Source organism: Oncorhynchus kisutch, linkage group LG23 (assembly GCF_002021735.2).
Source record: "Oncorhynchus kisutch isolate 150728-3 linkage group LG23, Okis_V2, whole genome shotgun sequence".
NCBI classification, from domain to species: Eukaryota; Metazoa; Chordata; class Actinopteri; order Salmoniformes; family Salmonidae; genus Oncorhynchus; species Oncorhynchus kisutch.
Window position 1 is genome coordinate 12878047 of NC_034196.2, and position 18640 is coordinate 12896686.

Sequence of the window (18640 nt, forward strand, 5' to 3'; positions counted from 1 at the left end):
TTCAGTGGGTGCGGTTTATATTCAGGTGTGTAATAGTCCAGAAATTACGGTAGTAATAGGGGTTGCAACAATGGTGGTGGAGAATTTTAGGAAGAGATGGTCCAGATTGATTTGGGCCAGTTGCTGCGGGGAGTGCAGAGCTGTTGGCCAGGGTTGGGGTAGCCAGGTGGAATGCATGGCCAGTCGTAGAGAAATGCTTCTTGAAATTCTCGATTATCGTGGATTTAATCAGTGATGACAGTGTTTCCTAGCCTCAGTGCAGCGGGCAGCTGGGAGGAGGTGCTCTTATTCTCCATGAACTTTACAGTGTCCCAAAACTTTTTGGAAATAGAATAAGGCTGTAACGTAACAAAATGTGGAAAAGGGGAAGGGGTCTGAATACTTTCCATCTGATGTAGTATACAATTTTCAGGGACCACTATTAACTTGTGTGCTCTAATTTCAGAACTACTGGCTAAAAATTATACATTTACGTAATTTGGCAGACACTCCTATCCAGAGCAACTTACAGTTGTGAGTGGAAACATTTGTCATACTTGTCCTCCGTGGGAATCAAACCCACAACCCTGGCGTTGCAAGCGTAATGCTCTACCAACTGAGCCACACAGGACCATGTACACACTAAGTACCGGAGAATCTCTAAACAGGCAACTCCATTTTGACAAAACTGTTTCTGAACATGAAATGAAACAAAGACAATGGACACATTAAAGAGGAGCCAAAATAAATTGCAGTCAAATACAGTTTAATACAACCACTCAATAAGTTATTTACATAAAAAATACCACCGAATACAGTGCCTTGCAAAAGTATTCACCCCCCTAGGCATTTTTCCTATTTTGTTGGATTACAACCTGTGATCTAAATGGATTTTTATTTGGATTTCATGTAATGGACATACACAAAATAGCGTGAAAAAACTTGTTTGTGCATATGTATTCACCCTTTGCTATAAAGCCCGAAATAAGATCTGGTGAAACCAATTACCTTCAGAAGTAACATTATTTAAATAAAGTCCACCTGTGTGCAATCTAAGTGTCACATGATCTTTCACATGATCTCAGTATATATACACCTCTTTTGAAAGGCCCCAGAGTCTGCAACACCACTAAGCAAGGTGCACCACCAAGCAAGCGGCACCATGAAGACCAAGGAGCTCTCCAAACAGGTTAGGGACAAAGTCGTGGAGAAGTACAGATCAGAGTTAGGTTATAAAAAGATATCCGAAACTTTGAACATCCCACGGAGCACCATTAAATCCATTATAAAAGAAAGAATATGGCACCACAACAAACCTGCCAAGAGAGGGCCGCCCACCAAAACTCCCAGACCAAGCAAGGAGGGCATTAATCAGAGAGGCAACAAAGAGACCAAAGATAACACTGAAGGAGCTGCAAAGATGAGATTAGAGTATCTGTCCATAGGACCACTTTAAGCTGTACACTCCACGGAGCTGAGCTTTAGAGAAGTGTCCAGAAAAGCCATTGCTTGAAGAAAAAAATAAGAAAACAGGTTTGGTGTTCGCCAAAAGGCATGTGGGAGACTCCCCAAACAAATAGAAGATACTCTGGATAGATGAGACTAAAATTGAGCTTTTTGGTCATCAAGGAAAACGCTATGTCTGAATCAAACCCAACACCTCTCATCGCCCTGAGAACACCATCCCCACAGTGAAGCATGGTGGTGGTGTTTTTTTCTCCATCAGCAGGAATGGGAAACTGGTCAGAATTGAAGAATGGATGGCACTAAATACAGGGAAATTCTTAAGGGAAACCCGTTTCAGTCTTCAAGATATTTGAGACTGGGACAGAGGTTCACCTTCCAGCAGGACAATTTGTTTTTATTTTACCTTTATTTAACTAGGCAAGTCAGTTAAGAACAAATTCTTATTTTCAATGACAGCCTAGGAACAGTGGGTTAACTGCCTGTTCAGGGGCAGAACGACAGATTTGTACCTTGTCAGCTCAGGGGTTTGAACTTGCAACCTTCTTACTAGTCCAACGCTCTAGTTACTAATCCAACGCTCTAACCACTAGGCTACCCTGCCGCCCCCAATGACCCTCAGCATACCGATAAAGCAACACTTGAGTGGTTTAAAGGGAAACATTTAAATGTCATGAATGGCCTAGTCAAAGCCCAGACCTCAAGCCAATTGAGAACCTGTGGTATAACTTAAAGATTGCTGTACACCAGCGGAACCCATCCAACTTGAAGGAGCTTGAGCAGTTTTGCCTTGAAGAATGGGCAAAAATCCCAGTGGCTAGATGTGGCAAGCTTATAATCTTATAGAGACATACCCCAAGAGACTTCCAACTCTAATTGCTGCAAAAGGTGGCTCTAAAAAGTATTGACTTTGGGGGGGGGGGGGGGGTGAATAGTTATTTTATTTTTGGTTACATTTCTAGTTTGTTTCACAAGAAAAAAAATGTTGCATCTTCAAAGTGGTAGGCATGTTGTGTAAATCAAATGATACAACAACCCCCCCCCCCAAAAAAAAAATATATATTTTAATTCCAGGTTATAAGGCAACAAAATAGGAAAAATGCCAAGGGGGTGAATACTTTCGCAAGCCACTGTAAGCCACTAAACCATGACAAAAGCAGTGGATAAGGATCATGGTATATAATAAGGACACTTTCAACAGCAATAAATAGAGCAAAAGGAAGGTAGAGGGTCACTTGCATTAGGATCATATCTCAGTACTAGACACACCTACCTACAGTACATTCTAAAGCCCTAACTTCCACTTACTGGAAGTCAAATTTTCACTTTAGTCTCCCATTGACATCAGTGCATGACTATGTGAAAATTCCAATTAAGTGGCAGTTCGGGTTCCTCCATTGTGACCAGGGTAGGTTCAGTTAAGACACTGGAATGTTTTAAAAGGGGCAGAGTGCTGGTGTGCCAGTCAGTCAGCTCAGTCAGTACACAGGCTTGTAGAGGATCTGTCCGTTGAGCAGCCTGCGTTTGAGCTCCTTCCACAGCAGGCTGCGCTCCCTCTGGGAACCCTTCATGAAGCCCCTGTTCTCCAGGGCACGGCGTGACAGGTAGGGGATGACCTCGTTGACTGGGCCGTAGGGGACGTACTTGTACACTGGGAATCCAGCCTGGCCTATTCTCAGAGACGGAGAGGGAGTGTGAAACATGTTACGTGACTGGAGAAGCTACAACAACAGGCAATATGTTTCACCCGAGCACAAAAAACATTAGTTATTTTTGTCTAAACGTTTTAGTTTAAACTAATTTTGCAAAACAATAGAAAGCAATATTATATATAACAACCAAATGTGTAAGGAGAACTATGGTATAAGGTGACTGAGTGAGATCCTGACGTTGTTTGTGTCGCAGTCATCTATAGTTGAGTCTGAGGTATGGAGGCCTAAAGGAGGCTTGCCTTCAAGAACTCTCTGAAGATTTCTCTCAGAAGATTCCTAACCAAAATGCCAATCAATACATGTTAATCTCCAATAAACCCATTGACTATACAGCAACAATCTACTGTACCTAGAGGGAAGCTTATCTGGTCACACATGCCGAGCAGCTGTCCAAAATAGACCTTTTTCTCAGTGGGGGACAGACCCATCTCGTTCATCCTGCCAAAACAACACAGACGGGTTGCAAATATTCAAAAACATAACACTGCTCAATAATAAACATCACCTCACTGACATAAGCATTTATATAATACATTTGCTTTCTATGAAGTTGTGTCACTATTGTTTTGGTGTTTTGTGTAACAACATGTATGTACGAATTCACTAGCTGATGCACGTCCTACCCTAAACGAGTCGAACTGCCTCTTGATTGAATAAAGCCCAGAGGCTGGCCTTACTTTCCCAGGGTGAATTTGACAGTGTCCTCGTTGTGTGACGCCACCATGACGTTAGCCTTTCTGTTGTGGTCGATCTCCTCCAACACAAACTCTAAACACCTTCAGAGGATCAGGGAAAAGACAATGAACTTCAGCTAATCCAGTGATCTGATATAATGACTTCATCACATAATGCATATCCCTATTCAAACAAGTAAATACCAAGTTACTAAAGTCACACAGAACACCACTGGGAGTAGGGTGAAGTTGATCTTAGGTCAGTTTAGCATTTTCCACACTAATGGTTAAGGTTCAAATCGGGGGTGGGAAGCTGATCCTAGATCTGTACCTAAGGGCAACTTCACACCGGAGCACATTTATGGGCCTTACTTGTGGTACATTCTATTGGTGGCCTCGTAATCTGGGTTGATGGGGTCCTCATAACCGATTTCCTCCGCTCTGCTCCTCTCCTGGTACATGTAGGCGCCGCGAACCAGCTTGGCCCCAAAGTACCAGCCCTCACGCCGGGACAGCTCCACGTCCACAGACACATTGTCATACGCTTCCTGTAGAAGTCATAATAGGTCACACAATTATATAGCGCTACGGTTAACAACACAAATCACCCGAATGTCCATTACATCTCTTATAAAGGGTAAATGAGGAACACAGTCATGTTATTTTTGTTTAATATGTTCATATCAGATTTATGTGTACACACCTTATCATAAAACTACAAAGATGCAGCATAAACATGGATATAGCAGGTTTATATAGTAGGTTGGTCTTTTATAGGTTAAATATGGAAGGCTTTTATGGGTTAACTATGAAAGGGGTTATGAAATCTGTTTTCCTCTATTCCTAGGGACATGACAAGTCCATACACAGACAGATGGCCTCCCGACGCTACATAATCTATGAGATTGTACATGTAGTCCCAACAGTCCCGAGCTTGACAAAAATGCAAGGAACATGTTTCCACATGAAGATGAACAACAACCAGAGATGGGGGGGGGGGGGGGGGGGTGAGGACGGTGTCAAGGACTCACCTTGAGATAGCACTGGTAGGTATTAAAGATGATGGGCTTCTCTCTGTTGAAGATCCTCTGCATCTCCAGGGTCAGTCTGCTGATGGCCGGCTGAAAGTATGTCTGCTCAGCGTCCACCATCAGCCTCACCCCATTGTCCACTGCATGCTGGGATATGAAAAGCAACAACAGCCTTGTGTTAACCTCCGCTGATAGTCAGCTTTAACCCTAGGTACCTTCTGGGATACAAATGGTGCTTTACTTCAACACAAAAGTGAAGCCATTTGTCTGGATCACTTGAAACATTTCAGTGGTCATGTTATGCCTTCTTTTCTGTTGCTGAGCATTTGGAGGCACTTGGCAACTGCCATCTACTGTTGCCTTTAATACAGCCATGATAACGTAATATCTAGGGACCAAGCTATTACTTTTATCTATAGAGACTCACTTCAGAGCAAACAGACTCTGGATACAACACGTCATAGAAGTAGACTCTTGCTCCTATTGGAGGGCAATTATAATTCAAACAGAGGGGGCTGAAACCTTTCCCAACAATGACGACATTTCTGAAGTTGCGTTATTCTTTTTTGAAGTTAGTAAATCTGACAAACAAAACTATTGACAAAAGGTTTATTTCCAATAAACTAACGTACGGCCTGGCCTACTCACTGAGGTTTCTCGTAAAATGTGAGATTAACTGCATCCCATGATCCAATTCATATGTGAACAGCTGGGTCAATATACTGTCGTTAACCAACTGTTGAATTGTAAAACCATGTTTGGCAACAGTGCCCTATACTGAACTCTAGAATCGCCTTACCTTGGCCAGAACATCCACTCTCTGCAGCATCCTCTTCATCTGTTTCTCCTCTTCAACAGTGAACTTCCTCAACAGAGGCTCCAGCTGACCATTCTAGAAGACCAGCGGAAATGCACATTTTATTAAGAGTAAACTTTGACTTGAACTACAAAACGCATTAATGTATGCATGCATATAATGTATGTACACTTTGCATGGATGGATGGACTTGTGCTTCGAGTTTCTGTGTACAACCAAATTCAGGTGGATAGTATGGCTGCATGTTAAACATTGTAAGGATATGTATGTAAATGTATGTATGTAAATGTGTAATATGTGGCTAGCTCACCTCAACGTTGGGAATGACGAGCAAGTTTGAGATCTTTGTTCTGTCGTTGATCAAGCTATTCCAGTCCAGGAGGTCTATTGTTCTGGAGAACATGATGAAAATGGCAGATTCAAAGTCAAGTCCAGTCCTATACACACATCCTTTCCATTGTATAGTAGATAGACTTTGTGCTCATGATGCATTCCAGGTGAGTTTAACCTCTTACCCTGATGAGCCCAGTTTCTCTCCAGTAAACCAGTTCTCAATGTCGTCTTTATTTCCAACACCCAGCTTAGTCAAACTCTCCTACGGGAAACAACATTGTTTAAATAATTTCAATAACTAGCCTAATACTGATGAAACATTGAGGATAGAAGGAATTACTAGCATTTTCTCCCCCACAGGTGTTCTTGTCTCAAAGAAACCATACAGGAAGTCACAGAAATAAAGTCTGTTAGCGCTAGGGAGTCTTTTCAGTAGCTGGGAATCTGCTTTTTAAGCTGGGAATCTGCTTGACCTCAGTCACATCTCTACTTTGAGTGTTGCTCCAGGCGATACGCACCTTCAGCTGTTCCAGTTCCAGTTTCTGCTCCAGTGCATCCATGCCAGACTTCCCCTGCTGTGCTGCTAGGAGGTTGAAGAACCTCCTCCATTTCACCAGCACCTCTGAGAACTGGAGCTGGAAAGGGGAGAAGCAGAAAGGGCACCATTTTATACAAATAAATCTGGACTGTTACGATCACTGCCAATGTTAAATCAAGGGCTAAAAAGGGGCGTCTAACAGCCAGTGCCTTACACACCAGAAACTGGGGGCGGCCTAGGGCAGTCATCTTAACGGCAGAAAATCCATCTACAGAGGCCCCCCCTGAGAGGAATAATGAAGATACAACATCATATTTAGTGCAGCAACATAATATTTAGTGCAGCAACAACACCATTGATAAACAGATCATAAGAATCATATTAAGCATGATAGAAGAACATCTGCAAAGAGTCTGCAATGAGGTTGACCTTTCAAAGACGTTTAGAAAAATGGCATGAATTGATGCAGTCACTGCATTTTTATTGTGTGCTCGCCTGACGCTTTGATGCAGTTCAGGAAGGTCTCCATCTGGGCGTCACACTTGGCCTCGTCAGCATAGAAGTAGGTCCTGGCACTGACCACGCCCCCACGACGGTCCCCAAACTGACGGTGGGCCTTGTACTTCTTCTCACGGTGGTCAACGCCTACAGTCAGAAGACAACATGAGACGTCTATCTAGGCGACCAGACTTTCTTCTAGACTAGCCACACCGGCCACTGGGAGAAAAGGACAGGAGTAGCCTAGTGTCAATAGGAATGACCCACACCACCGTCGCCTAAATCATCTACCGCGGTTCTAATTTGGCACAGATACCTGAAGATCTTTTTCTTTAGAACGTGTGGCAACAGTGACATCAGTCTTAGCATATATCAGCATAAACACATGCATGAGCAGGACTGTGCTTCTTTTCACTGACCCATATGCATACCATCCCATTTTTGGAAATGTGGACAATTCGTCAAAAGAAGTCAAAGAAAATAGATGTTTAGATATCTAGTGCCACTCAGAAAAAAATACATGGGGGGAGAGTTACATACATTTAAGTCCAGGGCCCCAAAACATGCAACACATGACATCAACCAGGGTTTCAGCTTCTCCCTAACTTAACATGCATATCTGCCCTTTTTAACCCCTCTCCTAGCCTCCAGAGTAAATCCAGATGAAACCACTTGCCTCAACCATGCAAAATCTCATGTCACCTGCTATAAGAGTCCTATATCAACCCTTAAAATGACCACTGGCATAGACCCAGGAAGTTAGCATTCAGACACACGGCTGAAGTAACAGACATTTTGGCAACGTGACCCCCGCTGCTTTCACTCCCCCCACATCCACCAACCAGATTGCTTGATGCACCAGAAATAAAAGTCTGTCAAGTAGTAACATTTACTGTAGTCATGTTCCTGCATTACAAAGTGTTCTCCAGCTGGCACTGCAACAAATTAAGTACACATTAAAAACAAGTCCATCATAAAGTACTGTAAATGACAACTTTTGACATTCCGCCAGCAAATACACACCTGGACTTTCTTTCTCAGCTTCAGACACACAGGAGCTGAAACAGATGAAACATCAAATTAACACTATTAGGTCTAATATCAACGTCGGTCTGCCACCTCTACTATAACAGCAAATGATAACACCTGAACACATTTACAGTTTAGTACCATATAAGATGTTGGACATCACGTTGAAGTACGTAGATAAGGTGTAAGATGAGGTTTTCAAATGCATTAGGAGTTAGAATTTCACAACTCAAGGTCATGCGCTAAAGATTATCACGTCTTGTGACAGGCTCCCCATGCAGGAGCTGTTAATATCAGTTTGAGCACGGCGTTTTACAACCTATCCAGTGTGCGTGCCAATATGTTGACTGTGCTATAAACGGTACGCATAGCAGCACAGGGGGCCTAACGTTAGGTAGAAGTACAAATGTCCTGCTATTTGATCTCGTGCTGTTATGGACTTCTGATAACAGAGTGCTGACTGTGAGTCACAAGGGGGGCTGTTTCAAAACCTCAGTGCATCACACATGGCCTAGGTTAATCCAGTCTAGATCCACCACTCTAAAACCCAAGCTTGAATAAAATGAAGGATATTGAGCTCTCATTAGCACATTACTGAATTGATCTCCTCGAGCTATTTGTTGTCTCAGTGGCTGCGTCGCTCAATGTTATTAGGGCTGGGAATTGCCAGGGACCTCACGATACGATCACGATACTTTAGGTGCCGATACAATATGTATTGCGATACTCACGATTCTATATGTATTGCCATTCGATACTGTGATTTGCTGTCCCAAGCATATTGCTCACTATATGTCTGCTGCAGGGGAACAAGAAAGAGCATCAGAAAACAGGTTTTGATCAGTCAGGGAAATTAAAGTGCTGATAAATATGTTGGCTCACTGTTTAAAAAGAAGATGGAGAACAAGCTATAGGATGAAAAATAGTTTTGGCGCAAGTAGATCCGACAAGCTCTACCTACAGTAACACATGTTATTTGTATTATTTATTTTTCCACAATCGATACTTGGAGTCAAATATCTACACTGAGTATACAAAACATTAGGAACACCTTCCTAATATTGAGTTACACCCTCTTTGACCCCAGAAGAGCCTCAATTTGTCAGGGCACCTACTACCAAACCCTGTTCAAAGGCACTTAAATCTTTTCTCTTGCCCAATCACCCTCTGAAAGGCACATATACACAATCCATGTCTGAATTGTCTCAAGGCTTAAAAATCCTTCTTTAACCTGTCTCCTCCCCTTCATGTACACTGATTGAAGTGGATTTAACAAGTAACATCAATAAGGGATCATAGCTTTCACCTGGATTCACCTGGTTAGTCTATGTCATGGAAAAATGTTTTGTATACTCAGTGTATATAATATTGTCCCCAAAAACTAGTGCGATATGTAGCTATCTATTTTTTGCAACATCACTACGGTAAATGTTATCTGGGGATAAATAATTGCACAGGCTGAATTCTACAATCTCAATGGAAATTTGACATTTGAAACTCAAAGCATGTCCTTTGCCAACGTTAATAAAAAGAAAAGGTTGACCGGAACTCTAGTACACTCCCACAATGATTAATTCACAAAAGGTTGATCCTGTACGGACGGACCATCATCACGTTAAGGGGGTGTTAAAGCCTTACTTGTCTGAACAATTCCAGTGAATATGAGTCATCCTTCACCCTGGTACATCCAATTATTAACACGAGAGGAGAGGATGTTTTGCGTTATTCCATCCATGAAGTTTGGCTCTAAAGGTGCAGATTAGTCTCCTCGTGTGAAGAGTTCGACAGCAATTTTGAGGTAAGGCCAGAATGTTACCAAGTTTGTCTTTGATGGTATCACTAACCCATTCACTGTTATTCCCATCCACCATCCCACCCCCTGGCTCACCTTTGACCTGTTGCTGAGACATTGCTATGCAGCAACTCCTTGCCTAATCATTATTTTACATCAGAAACCAGGGGAGATGGAGAGGGAGGCAGCTGGCTGATGGGTAACCCAAAATACTGAGCCACCTAGTAAACAGCCTTCTCTAGGCTGTTCCATAACTTGCAATGATTTGTAGACCCCAATACTGTCATATATGGACATTTCCTTCTGGTTGAGTTGATGGAGAAAGCAGGATTTTGTTCATAACATGTGTTCTGCAACATGTTTTTAATGACGAAATGCACGCTATGCATGCATAAATGGTATGCATCACTGAATCTTTCTGTAACACAAAATATAACATTTGTTAACATTGAATTTATTTCTGCTGGACTCAAGTCCCTTCCTCAAATGTACACTTTAATTGGAACCATTCAGTGGGCCCGCTTCAGTATTCCGATTGTTAGTTCAGCTTGAATGTGTGCATAGCCCGTCTAAGAAAATCCCTGACCAAACAGGAGAGGGCTGCTTTCCAAAACACATCCCATAACACTCCCTGGGCTTCCTTTGAAAGGCTGCGTCAAGTTACCCAACAAGGCTGGCTTGTTTCAATCCACCTCATGTGACTGCATTCTCAAAGGGACTGGAATAAATGTGCTCCTTCAGCGCAACAAATCTGGCGAGAGGGGTATGTCTGAACTGACCAATAGTGTCTGAGTATTGCCGGGCAACGTCAGATACTGAAAGTGACGCAAGAAAAATGTTTTATGGTGGGACGTTGTAAACACCGGTTTTATTGAATATGACAAGTGTAAGGCTGTGGGTTTCAAAGGGAGAAAGACAGACATAGCAGGGAGAACCTACAGTAAAATCAGAGAAAAGTACAACATATGGAACTGTATGCCGTAACCTTGCCAAATAGTATTGGATCAGATAGGGTGATTTTGACAGTGGCATTTTGCCGTAGGTCAATTGCATAACATGTTTACATAGTGGCCACTGAGGTAGCAATATAGGCATCTCACTCCATAGCACATAGCTATAAATAAATCAATGATTCCTAATCAATAACTTATGAAACTAGAAAATGTTGAAGCTTGTGTTTGAAGTGTGGAGCCCTATATCCTTTATTAGAGTTATAGAGGCCGGGTTTGTGAGATATAGACTAGGGATGACAGAGACTACTTACTCCATCTCCTTCTTCTCTGCCTCCTCTTGCGTCAGGTCCTCCTCCACACTGTAATCCAGGACTGACCCCACGCCAAAGGCCTGGTTCTTATGGATCAGAGGCTTGATGGAGTTATGGTCCTCCCCAGCTACAAACTGCCCGTAGAACGTCATCTTCATCAGCCTCTCAAACAGCCGCTTGCCAAACACTTTCTTGCTGAGGTCCATCAACTGAGACAGAGCAAATAATCAACTGAGTTAGACCCACAACTCCCTAGCTCGAGTAGTGTTCCTTAAAATTTGTTGGGCTGTGACGATACCAGTATTGCAATATTTTTTCCCATGTCAACAATTAAGACACGAAACAGATCAAAGTCTTTGGTCCTTTAAAAACCTGCTGTATGTTAAAATATTGTGAGCTATAGCTTGGAAAATACATATATGTGACTCTGGATGACAAGATTTTCAGAAGTACTAACAATTAATCCTAGTAAAAATACCCTGTCTTGGGTCAGTTGGGATCACCACTTTATTTTAATAATGTTAAATGTCAAAATAATAATTATAATATAATTATTTATTTCAGCTTTTTTATTTCTTTCATCACATTCCCAGTGGGTCAGAAGTTGACAGACTCAATTGGTATTTGGTAGCATTGCCTTTAAATTGTTTAACTTGGGTTAAACGTTTCAGGTAGCCTTCCACAAGCTTCCCACAATAAGTTGGGTGAATATTGGACCATTCCTCCCTGTCAGAGCTGATGTAACTGAGTCAGGTTTGTAGGCCTCCTTGATTGCACACGCTTTTTCAGTTCTGCCCACACATTTTCTATAGAATTGAGGTCAGCGCTTTGTGATGGCCACTCCACTACCTTGACTTTACTGTCCTTAAGCAATTTTGCCACAACTTTGGAAGTATGCTTAGGGTCATTGTCCATTTGGAAGAACCATTTGCGACCAAGCTTTAATTTCCTGACTGATGTCTTCAGATGTTGCTTCAATATATCCACATAATTTTTCCTCCTCATGATGCCATCTATTTTGTGAAGAGCACCGGTCCCTCCTGCAGCAAAGCAACATGATGCTGCCACCCCCGTGCTTCACAGTTGAGATGGTGTTCTTCGGCTTGCAAGCCTCCCCCATTTTCCTCCAAACATAACAACGGTCATTATGGCCAAACAGTTCTATTTTTGTTTCATCAGAGCAGAGGACATTTCTCCAAAAATTACCATCTTCGTCCCCATGTGCAGTTACAAATCGTAGTCTGGCTTTTTATGGCAGTTTTGGAGCAGTGGCTTCTTCCTTGCTGAGCGGCTTTTCAGGTTATGTCGATATAGGACTCGTTTTACTATGGATATAGATACTTTTGTGCCTGTTTGTACCTCCAGCATCTTCACAAGGTCATTTGCTGTTGTTCTAGGATTGATTTGCACTTTTCGCACCAAAGTACATTCATTTCTAGGAGACAGAACACATCTCCTTCCTAAGCGGTATGGCGGTTGCGTGGTCCCATGGTGTTTATAATTGTATACTATTTTTTGTACAGATGAACGTGGTACTTTCAGGCATTTGGAAATTGCTCCCAAGGATGAACCAGACTCGTGGAGGTCTACAATTATGATTTTTGAATACCGATACCGATTATTGGAGGACCAAAAAAGCCGATGCCAATTAAATCGGCAGATTTTTTTATTTATATGTAGTAATGACAATTACAACAATACTGAATGAACACTTATTTTAACTATATATATACTACTATTTAAAATATAATACATCAATAAAATCAATTTAGCCTCAAGTAAATAATGAAACATGTTCAATTTGGTTTAAATAATGCAAAAACAAAGTGTTGTTGAAGAAAGTAAAAGTGCAATATGTGCAATGTAAGAAAGCTAACGTTTCAGTTCCTTGCTCAGTTCCTTGCTCAGAACATGAGAACATATGAAAGCTGGTGGTTCCTTTTAACGTGAGTCTTCAATATTCCCAGGTAAGAAGTTTTAGGTTGTTGTTATTATAGGAATTATAGGACTATTTCCCTCTATACCATTTGTATTTCATTAACCTTTGACTATTGGAAGTTCTAATAGGCACTTTAGTATTGCCAGTGTAGCAGTATAGTTTCCGTCCCTCCCCTCACTCCTCACTGGGCTCCAACCAGCAACACAACAACAACAGCCACCATCGAAGCAGCATTACCCATGCAGAGCAAGGGGAACAACTACTAGAAGGCTCAGAGCGAGTGACGTTTGAAACGCTATTAGCGCACGCTAACTAGCTAGCCATTTCACTTCGGTTACACCAGCCTCATCTCGGGAGTTGATAGGCTTGAAGTCATAAACAGCCCAATGCTTAACACACAATGAAGAGCTGCTGGCAAAATGCCCAAAAGTGTTGTTTGAATGAATGTTTACGCGCCTGCTTCTGCCTACCACCGCTCAGTCAGATACTTAGATACTTGTATGCTCAGTCATATTATATGCAACGCAGGACACGCTAGAGAATATCTAGTAATATCATCAACCATGTGTAGTTAACCAGTAATTATGATTGATTGTTCTTTATAAGATAAGTTTAATGCTAGCTAGCATCTTACCTTGGCTTACTGCATTCGCGTAACAGGCAGTCTCCTTGTGGAGTGCAACGAGAGGTCGTTATTGCGTTGGACTAGTTAACTGTACGGTTGCAAGATTGGATCCCACGAGCTGACAGGGTGAAAATCTGTCGTTCTGCCCCTGAACAAGGCAGTTATCCCACCGTTCCTAGGCCGTCATTGAAAATAAGAATGTGTTCTTAACTGACTTGCCTAGTTAAATAAAAGGTATAAAAATAATTATAAAAAATAAAATAAAAATCGCCGCCCAAAAATACAGATTTCCGATTGTTATGGAAACTTGAAATCTGCCCTAATTAAATCGGCCGACCTCTAGTATAGAGACACAGTGTGTTTTTGGAGGACGAGATTCCCAAAATAAAAAAATGCAGCAGCAGTCAACTTCATCACCCGCCCTTCTGCACATATAAGGCTGAACAACCATATCAAAGGTCAACAACCACATCAAAGGTCAACAACCACATCAAAGGTCATGCGTCAGTGAGGCACAGAGGTACTATTTATTTCTTTGTTTATTGAATATATTTGACGTTCACGTTTTTTATTTGCCCTGTTTTTTTCAGTTACATCAGTGTATTTAATTAAGTTGTATAACACGTTACTTTACTATTATTCCTCTCTTCCAGAGTTCACAATCATAAAGTGTGGCTTCTGTTGTAGAAATGTGACACACTTTCAATGCTGCTATTGCACAGCAACAATAATCAACAGAACACCGTTTCTGAAGCACTTGACATACCATCAGCATCCAGTGGCACCTCAAGAGCACCCAGAGGCCCTTAAACAGTCCCCAGGGCGACTGTGTTATGTGCTATGTGCTTTAGTAAAGATGACGTAGAAGTCACCCGATCTCTTTACTGGAGCTGGTATAACATAATGTACAAAGCACATTCAGCTTGTCAGTATGTCTATATGGTCTCCATTCTCATGAGGAAAGTAAATAGCATTATAAATCAGGACAGGTAGTAACTGATATATATATATGCTCAATTAAATAATATAATTACAAAGTTATAACATTTATCAACACAATTTTACCAGTACATGACATACATAACAAGTATGTTGTTCACAGCAACAATATCAGTAGCTTGTCTCAAATATAGCATGAACCAAAAAGTGTTACATGTGCTGGTACCACTTTATATAATATTTCTTACGACGCCTTGCACAAACGTGTGTGTTCGTATTCAGTGTGTGACTGTCAAACCTCAAATGGACAAAAAAAACACCGGTGGGTGGGGTCAAACGTGGGCCTACGCCCACAATGAGCCCCACCCAGAACAGCACACTGCAGTCAGGTGTACTTGGCCTCTCTACATCCTTGTAATGCTCGCTATGTAGTCACGTGGGTCGCAATTGAATGAAAGTAGTGAATTTGAGCTTTTTCACTGCGAGACTCCCTGGACCCTTGTTAACATGCAGTTTCGTGTTTTTGAATAATGGCTATTTGACAGTCAGAAATGTTATCACTTGTATAATAGTTCTACTAACCACACCATTTACTACTAACCACAATGTAGCAAAAACAATCTCATCAAAAGAATGTCCCTACCTCCTTGTTCTTGTCAACGAGGAAGTCGAATGTGCAAAGCTTGAAGACCAACAGACTTCTAAGCAGCTCAATGTTATCTTTACTTTTATACGCTTCGTGTGTATTATCAAAGTCGATTGCGATCTTCCGTGTTTGAGCATCGGTGTTATTTTTTGTTTGGCTGATGAGGTCTGCTTGAACAGCTTTCACCACGGTGCACTCAACAAGTTGCTGCTCTTCTTTCCCTCCTTCAACCTCCTTACGTTGCTTGGATGCGACCGTGGACCGAAATCTCCCCTGAGACAAGCATATTCTCTTGATGTTGTCAGAATTTGCCCTGACTAGGCCTGGTATTACTTTAGTGTACGACATTAGTTAGCTGTATTTAAAGTCGTAAAAAAATAAAAATCTTGCGTTAGAGGGCGCGTGGCTATAGCAGTTCTAGTTCGTGGTTCGACTGACAGTTGTTGTGCATGCGCAGTGTTTATAAGGCAAGGACCGCCTACTCTGACGCGTTTAGCATGAACTCGGTGTTATGAGGAATTCCCCCTTCCCACTGTTCTGCAAATAATAAGGCGACAGCATGTCCTTCATAAGAAATACAATCAAATCAAATCAAAGGTGACATTTGGGTTGTTGAATTATAAATCTTGAGATGGCGTATAGCTGCAGAATGCTGTGGTAGCCATGTTGGTTAAGTGTGCCTTAAATTCTAAATAAATCACAGTGTCACCAGCAAAGCACCCCCACACATCCCACCTCCTCCTCCATGCTTCACGGTGGGAACCACACATGCAGAGATCTTCCATTCACCTACTCTGCGTCACAAAGACATGGCGGATGGAACCAAAAATCCCACATTTGGACTCTTCAGAAAATACAAAGAAAAAAACAACCGTTTAAAAAAAAAGTGTACCATCTTTGAAATGCAAGAGAAAGGCCATAATGTATTATTCCAGCCCAGGAGCAATTTAGATTTTGGCCACTAGATGGCAGCAGTGTATGTGCAAAGTTTTAGACTGATCCAATGAACCATTACATTTCTGTTCAAAATGTATCAAGATTGCCCAAATGTTCCTAATTGTTTTATTATGAATAACTTTTCAAATGTATAACTCTTCAAACAATAGCATGGTATTCTTTCACTGTAATAGCTTTTGTAAATTGGACAACGCAGTTAGATTAACAAGAATTTAAGCTTTTTGCCAAAATCAGATATGTCTATGTCCTGGGAAATGTTCTTGTTACTTACAACCTCATGCTAATCACATTAGCCTACGTTAGCTCAACCGTCACTTGGGGGACCCATTGATCCTGAAGAAGTTTTAAGCCCCTGATGCGATAGTATAATGCCAGTCTGGATATATACTACCAGTCAAAAGTTTGGACACACCTACTCATTCAATGGTTTTTCTTTATTTAGACTATTTCCTACATTGTATAATAATATTGAAGACATCAAAACTATGAAATAACACATATGGAATCATGTAGTAACCAAAAAAGTGTTAAAATTAATCATGTTTTATATTTGAGATTCTTCAAAGTAGCCACCCTTTGCCTTGATGACAGCTTTGCACACTCTTGGCATTCTTCATACTCGTCGCCAAACCCACTGGCTCCAGGTCATCTACAAGACCCTGCTAGGTAAAGTCCCCCATTATCTCAGCTCGCTGGTCACCATAGCAGCACCCACCTGTAGCACACGCTCCAGCAGGTATATCTCTCTGGTCACCCCCAAAGCCAATTCCTCATTTGGCCGCCTCTCCTTCCAGTTCTCTGCTGCCAATGACTGGAACGAACTACAAAAATCTCTGAAACTGGAAACACTTATCTCCCTCACTAGCTTTAAGCACCAACTGTCAGAGCAGCTCACAGATTACTGCACCTGTACATAGCCCACCTATAATTTAGCCCAAACAACTACCCCATCCCCTACTGTTTTTATTTATTTATTTATTTATTTATCTCCCCATTATTTCTATCTTGCACATTCTTCCACTGCAAATCTACCATTCCAGTGTTGTACTTGCCATATTGTATTTACCTCTCCACCATGGCCTTTTTTTGCCTTTACCTCCCTTATCTCACCTCATTTGCTCACATTGTATATAGACTTACTTTTCTACTGTATTATTGACTGTATGTTTGTTTTACTCCATGTGTAACTCTGTGTTGTTGTATGTGTCGAATTGCTTTGTTTTATCTTGGCCAGGTCGCAATTGTAAATGAGAACTTGTTCTCAACTTGCCTACCTGGTTAAATAAAGATTAAATAAATACATAAAAAAATTCTCTCAACCAGCTTCATGAGGTAGTCACCTGGAATGCATTTAAATTAACAGGTGTGCCTTGTTAAAAGTTAATTTGTGGAATTGCTTTCCTTCTTAATGCATTTGAACCAGTCAGTTGTGTTGTGACAAGGTAGGGTTGGTTTACAGAAGATAGCCCTATTTGGTGAAAGACCAAGTCCATATTATGGCAAGAACAGCTCAAATAAGCAAAGTGAAACAACAGTCCATCATTACTTTAAGACATGGAGGTCAGTCAATGCGGAAAATGTAAGCCTATTGTTAAGGTGTGCTAGTGTGTTTGCCTGGCGGCATCTTCTGTCTGGGAATACAGCAATCGATGAGCTTATCCTACACCTTAATACCTTCTGGGAGCCAGAATTTTACAACCATGCAGTCATAAAGGTTTTATATTCAGCTTCTGTTTGAAAAGATAACCCTTCACCCAAGTCAATACATATGCATACATGGCCTGAATAAATGTCAAACCAGTTGTCATACGTCAAATAAAATGTTATTGGTCACATACACATGGTTAGCAGATGTTAATGCAAGTGTAGCGAAATTCTTGTGCTTCTAGTTCCAACCATGCAGTAATATCTAACAAGTAATCGAACAATTTCACAACAACTACCCTAAACACACACAAGGGTAAAGGAATGAATAAGAATATGTACATATAAATATATGGTTGAGTGATGGCCGAACGGCATAGGCAAGATGCAGTAGATGGTATAGAGTACAGTATATACATATGAGATGAGTAATGTAGGGTATGTAAACATTATATAAAGTGGCATTGTTTAAAAGGACTAGTGATACATTTCTTACATCCAATTTTGTATTATTAAAGTGGCTAGAGATTTGAGTCAGTATGTTGGCAGCAGCCACTCAATGTTAGTGATGGCTGTTTAACAGTCTGATGGCCTTGAGATAGAAGCTGTTTTTCAGTCTCTCGGTCTCAGATTTGATGCACCTGTACTGACTTCGCCTTCTGGATGATAGCGGGGTGAACAGGCAGTGGCTCGGGTGGTTGTTGTCCTTGATGATATTTTTGACGTTCCTGTGACATCGGGTGGTGTATGTGTCTTGGA

At 41.4% G+C, this 18640-nt stretch overlaps 1 protein-coding gene across 2 annotated transcripts; it reads right to left on the reverse strand.

Moving 5' to 3' along the window:
- Window positions 1-724: 724 nt before the first annotated feature.
- LOC109868284 (proline dehydrogenase 1, mitochondrial) lies at window positions 725-15725 on the reverse strand. 2 transcript variants are annotated; one of them, XM_031802264.1, is made up of 15 exons: window positions 15278-15725; window positions 11132-11340; window positions 8070-8104; window positions 7940-7981; window positions 7044-7193; window positions 6767-6831; window positions 6529-6645; window positions 6193-6272; window positions 5988-6069; window positions 5660-5752; window positions 4861-5007; window positions 4202-4377; window positions 3833-3931; window positions 3505-3593; window positions 725-3112 (listed from the first exon to the last, which is right to left on the reverse strand). In XM_031802264.1, the coding sequence occupies exons 1-15, from the start codon at window positions 15626-15628 to the stop codon at window positions 2922-2924; spliced, it is 1926 nt and encodes a 641-aa protein (XP_031658124.1). In that variant the 5' UTR covers window positions 15629-15725; the 3' UTR covers window positions 725-2921. The 2 variants fall into 2 exon arrangements, with proteins under 2 accessions (XP_031658124.1, XP_020313315.1); XM_020457726.2 differs by lacking the exon at window positions 7940-7981.
- Window positions 15726-18640: the final 2915 nt, after the last annotated feature.

Coding starts and splice junctions, on each gene's coding strand:
- LOC109868284 (XM_031802264.1), bottom strand. CDS start 15,628: ATGTCGTACACTAAAGTAATACCAGGCCTAGTCAGGGCAAATTCTGAC. Junction 6,832..7,043: donor GAACTGCATCAAAGCGTCAG/GCGAGCACACAA, acceptor TATTCCTCTCAG/GGGGGGCCTCTGTAGATGGA. Junction 4,378..4,860: donor CCTACCAGTGCTATCTCAAG/GTGAGTCCTTGA, acceptor TGACTTCTACAG/GAAGCGTATGACAATGTGTC.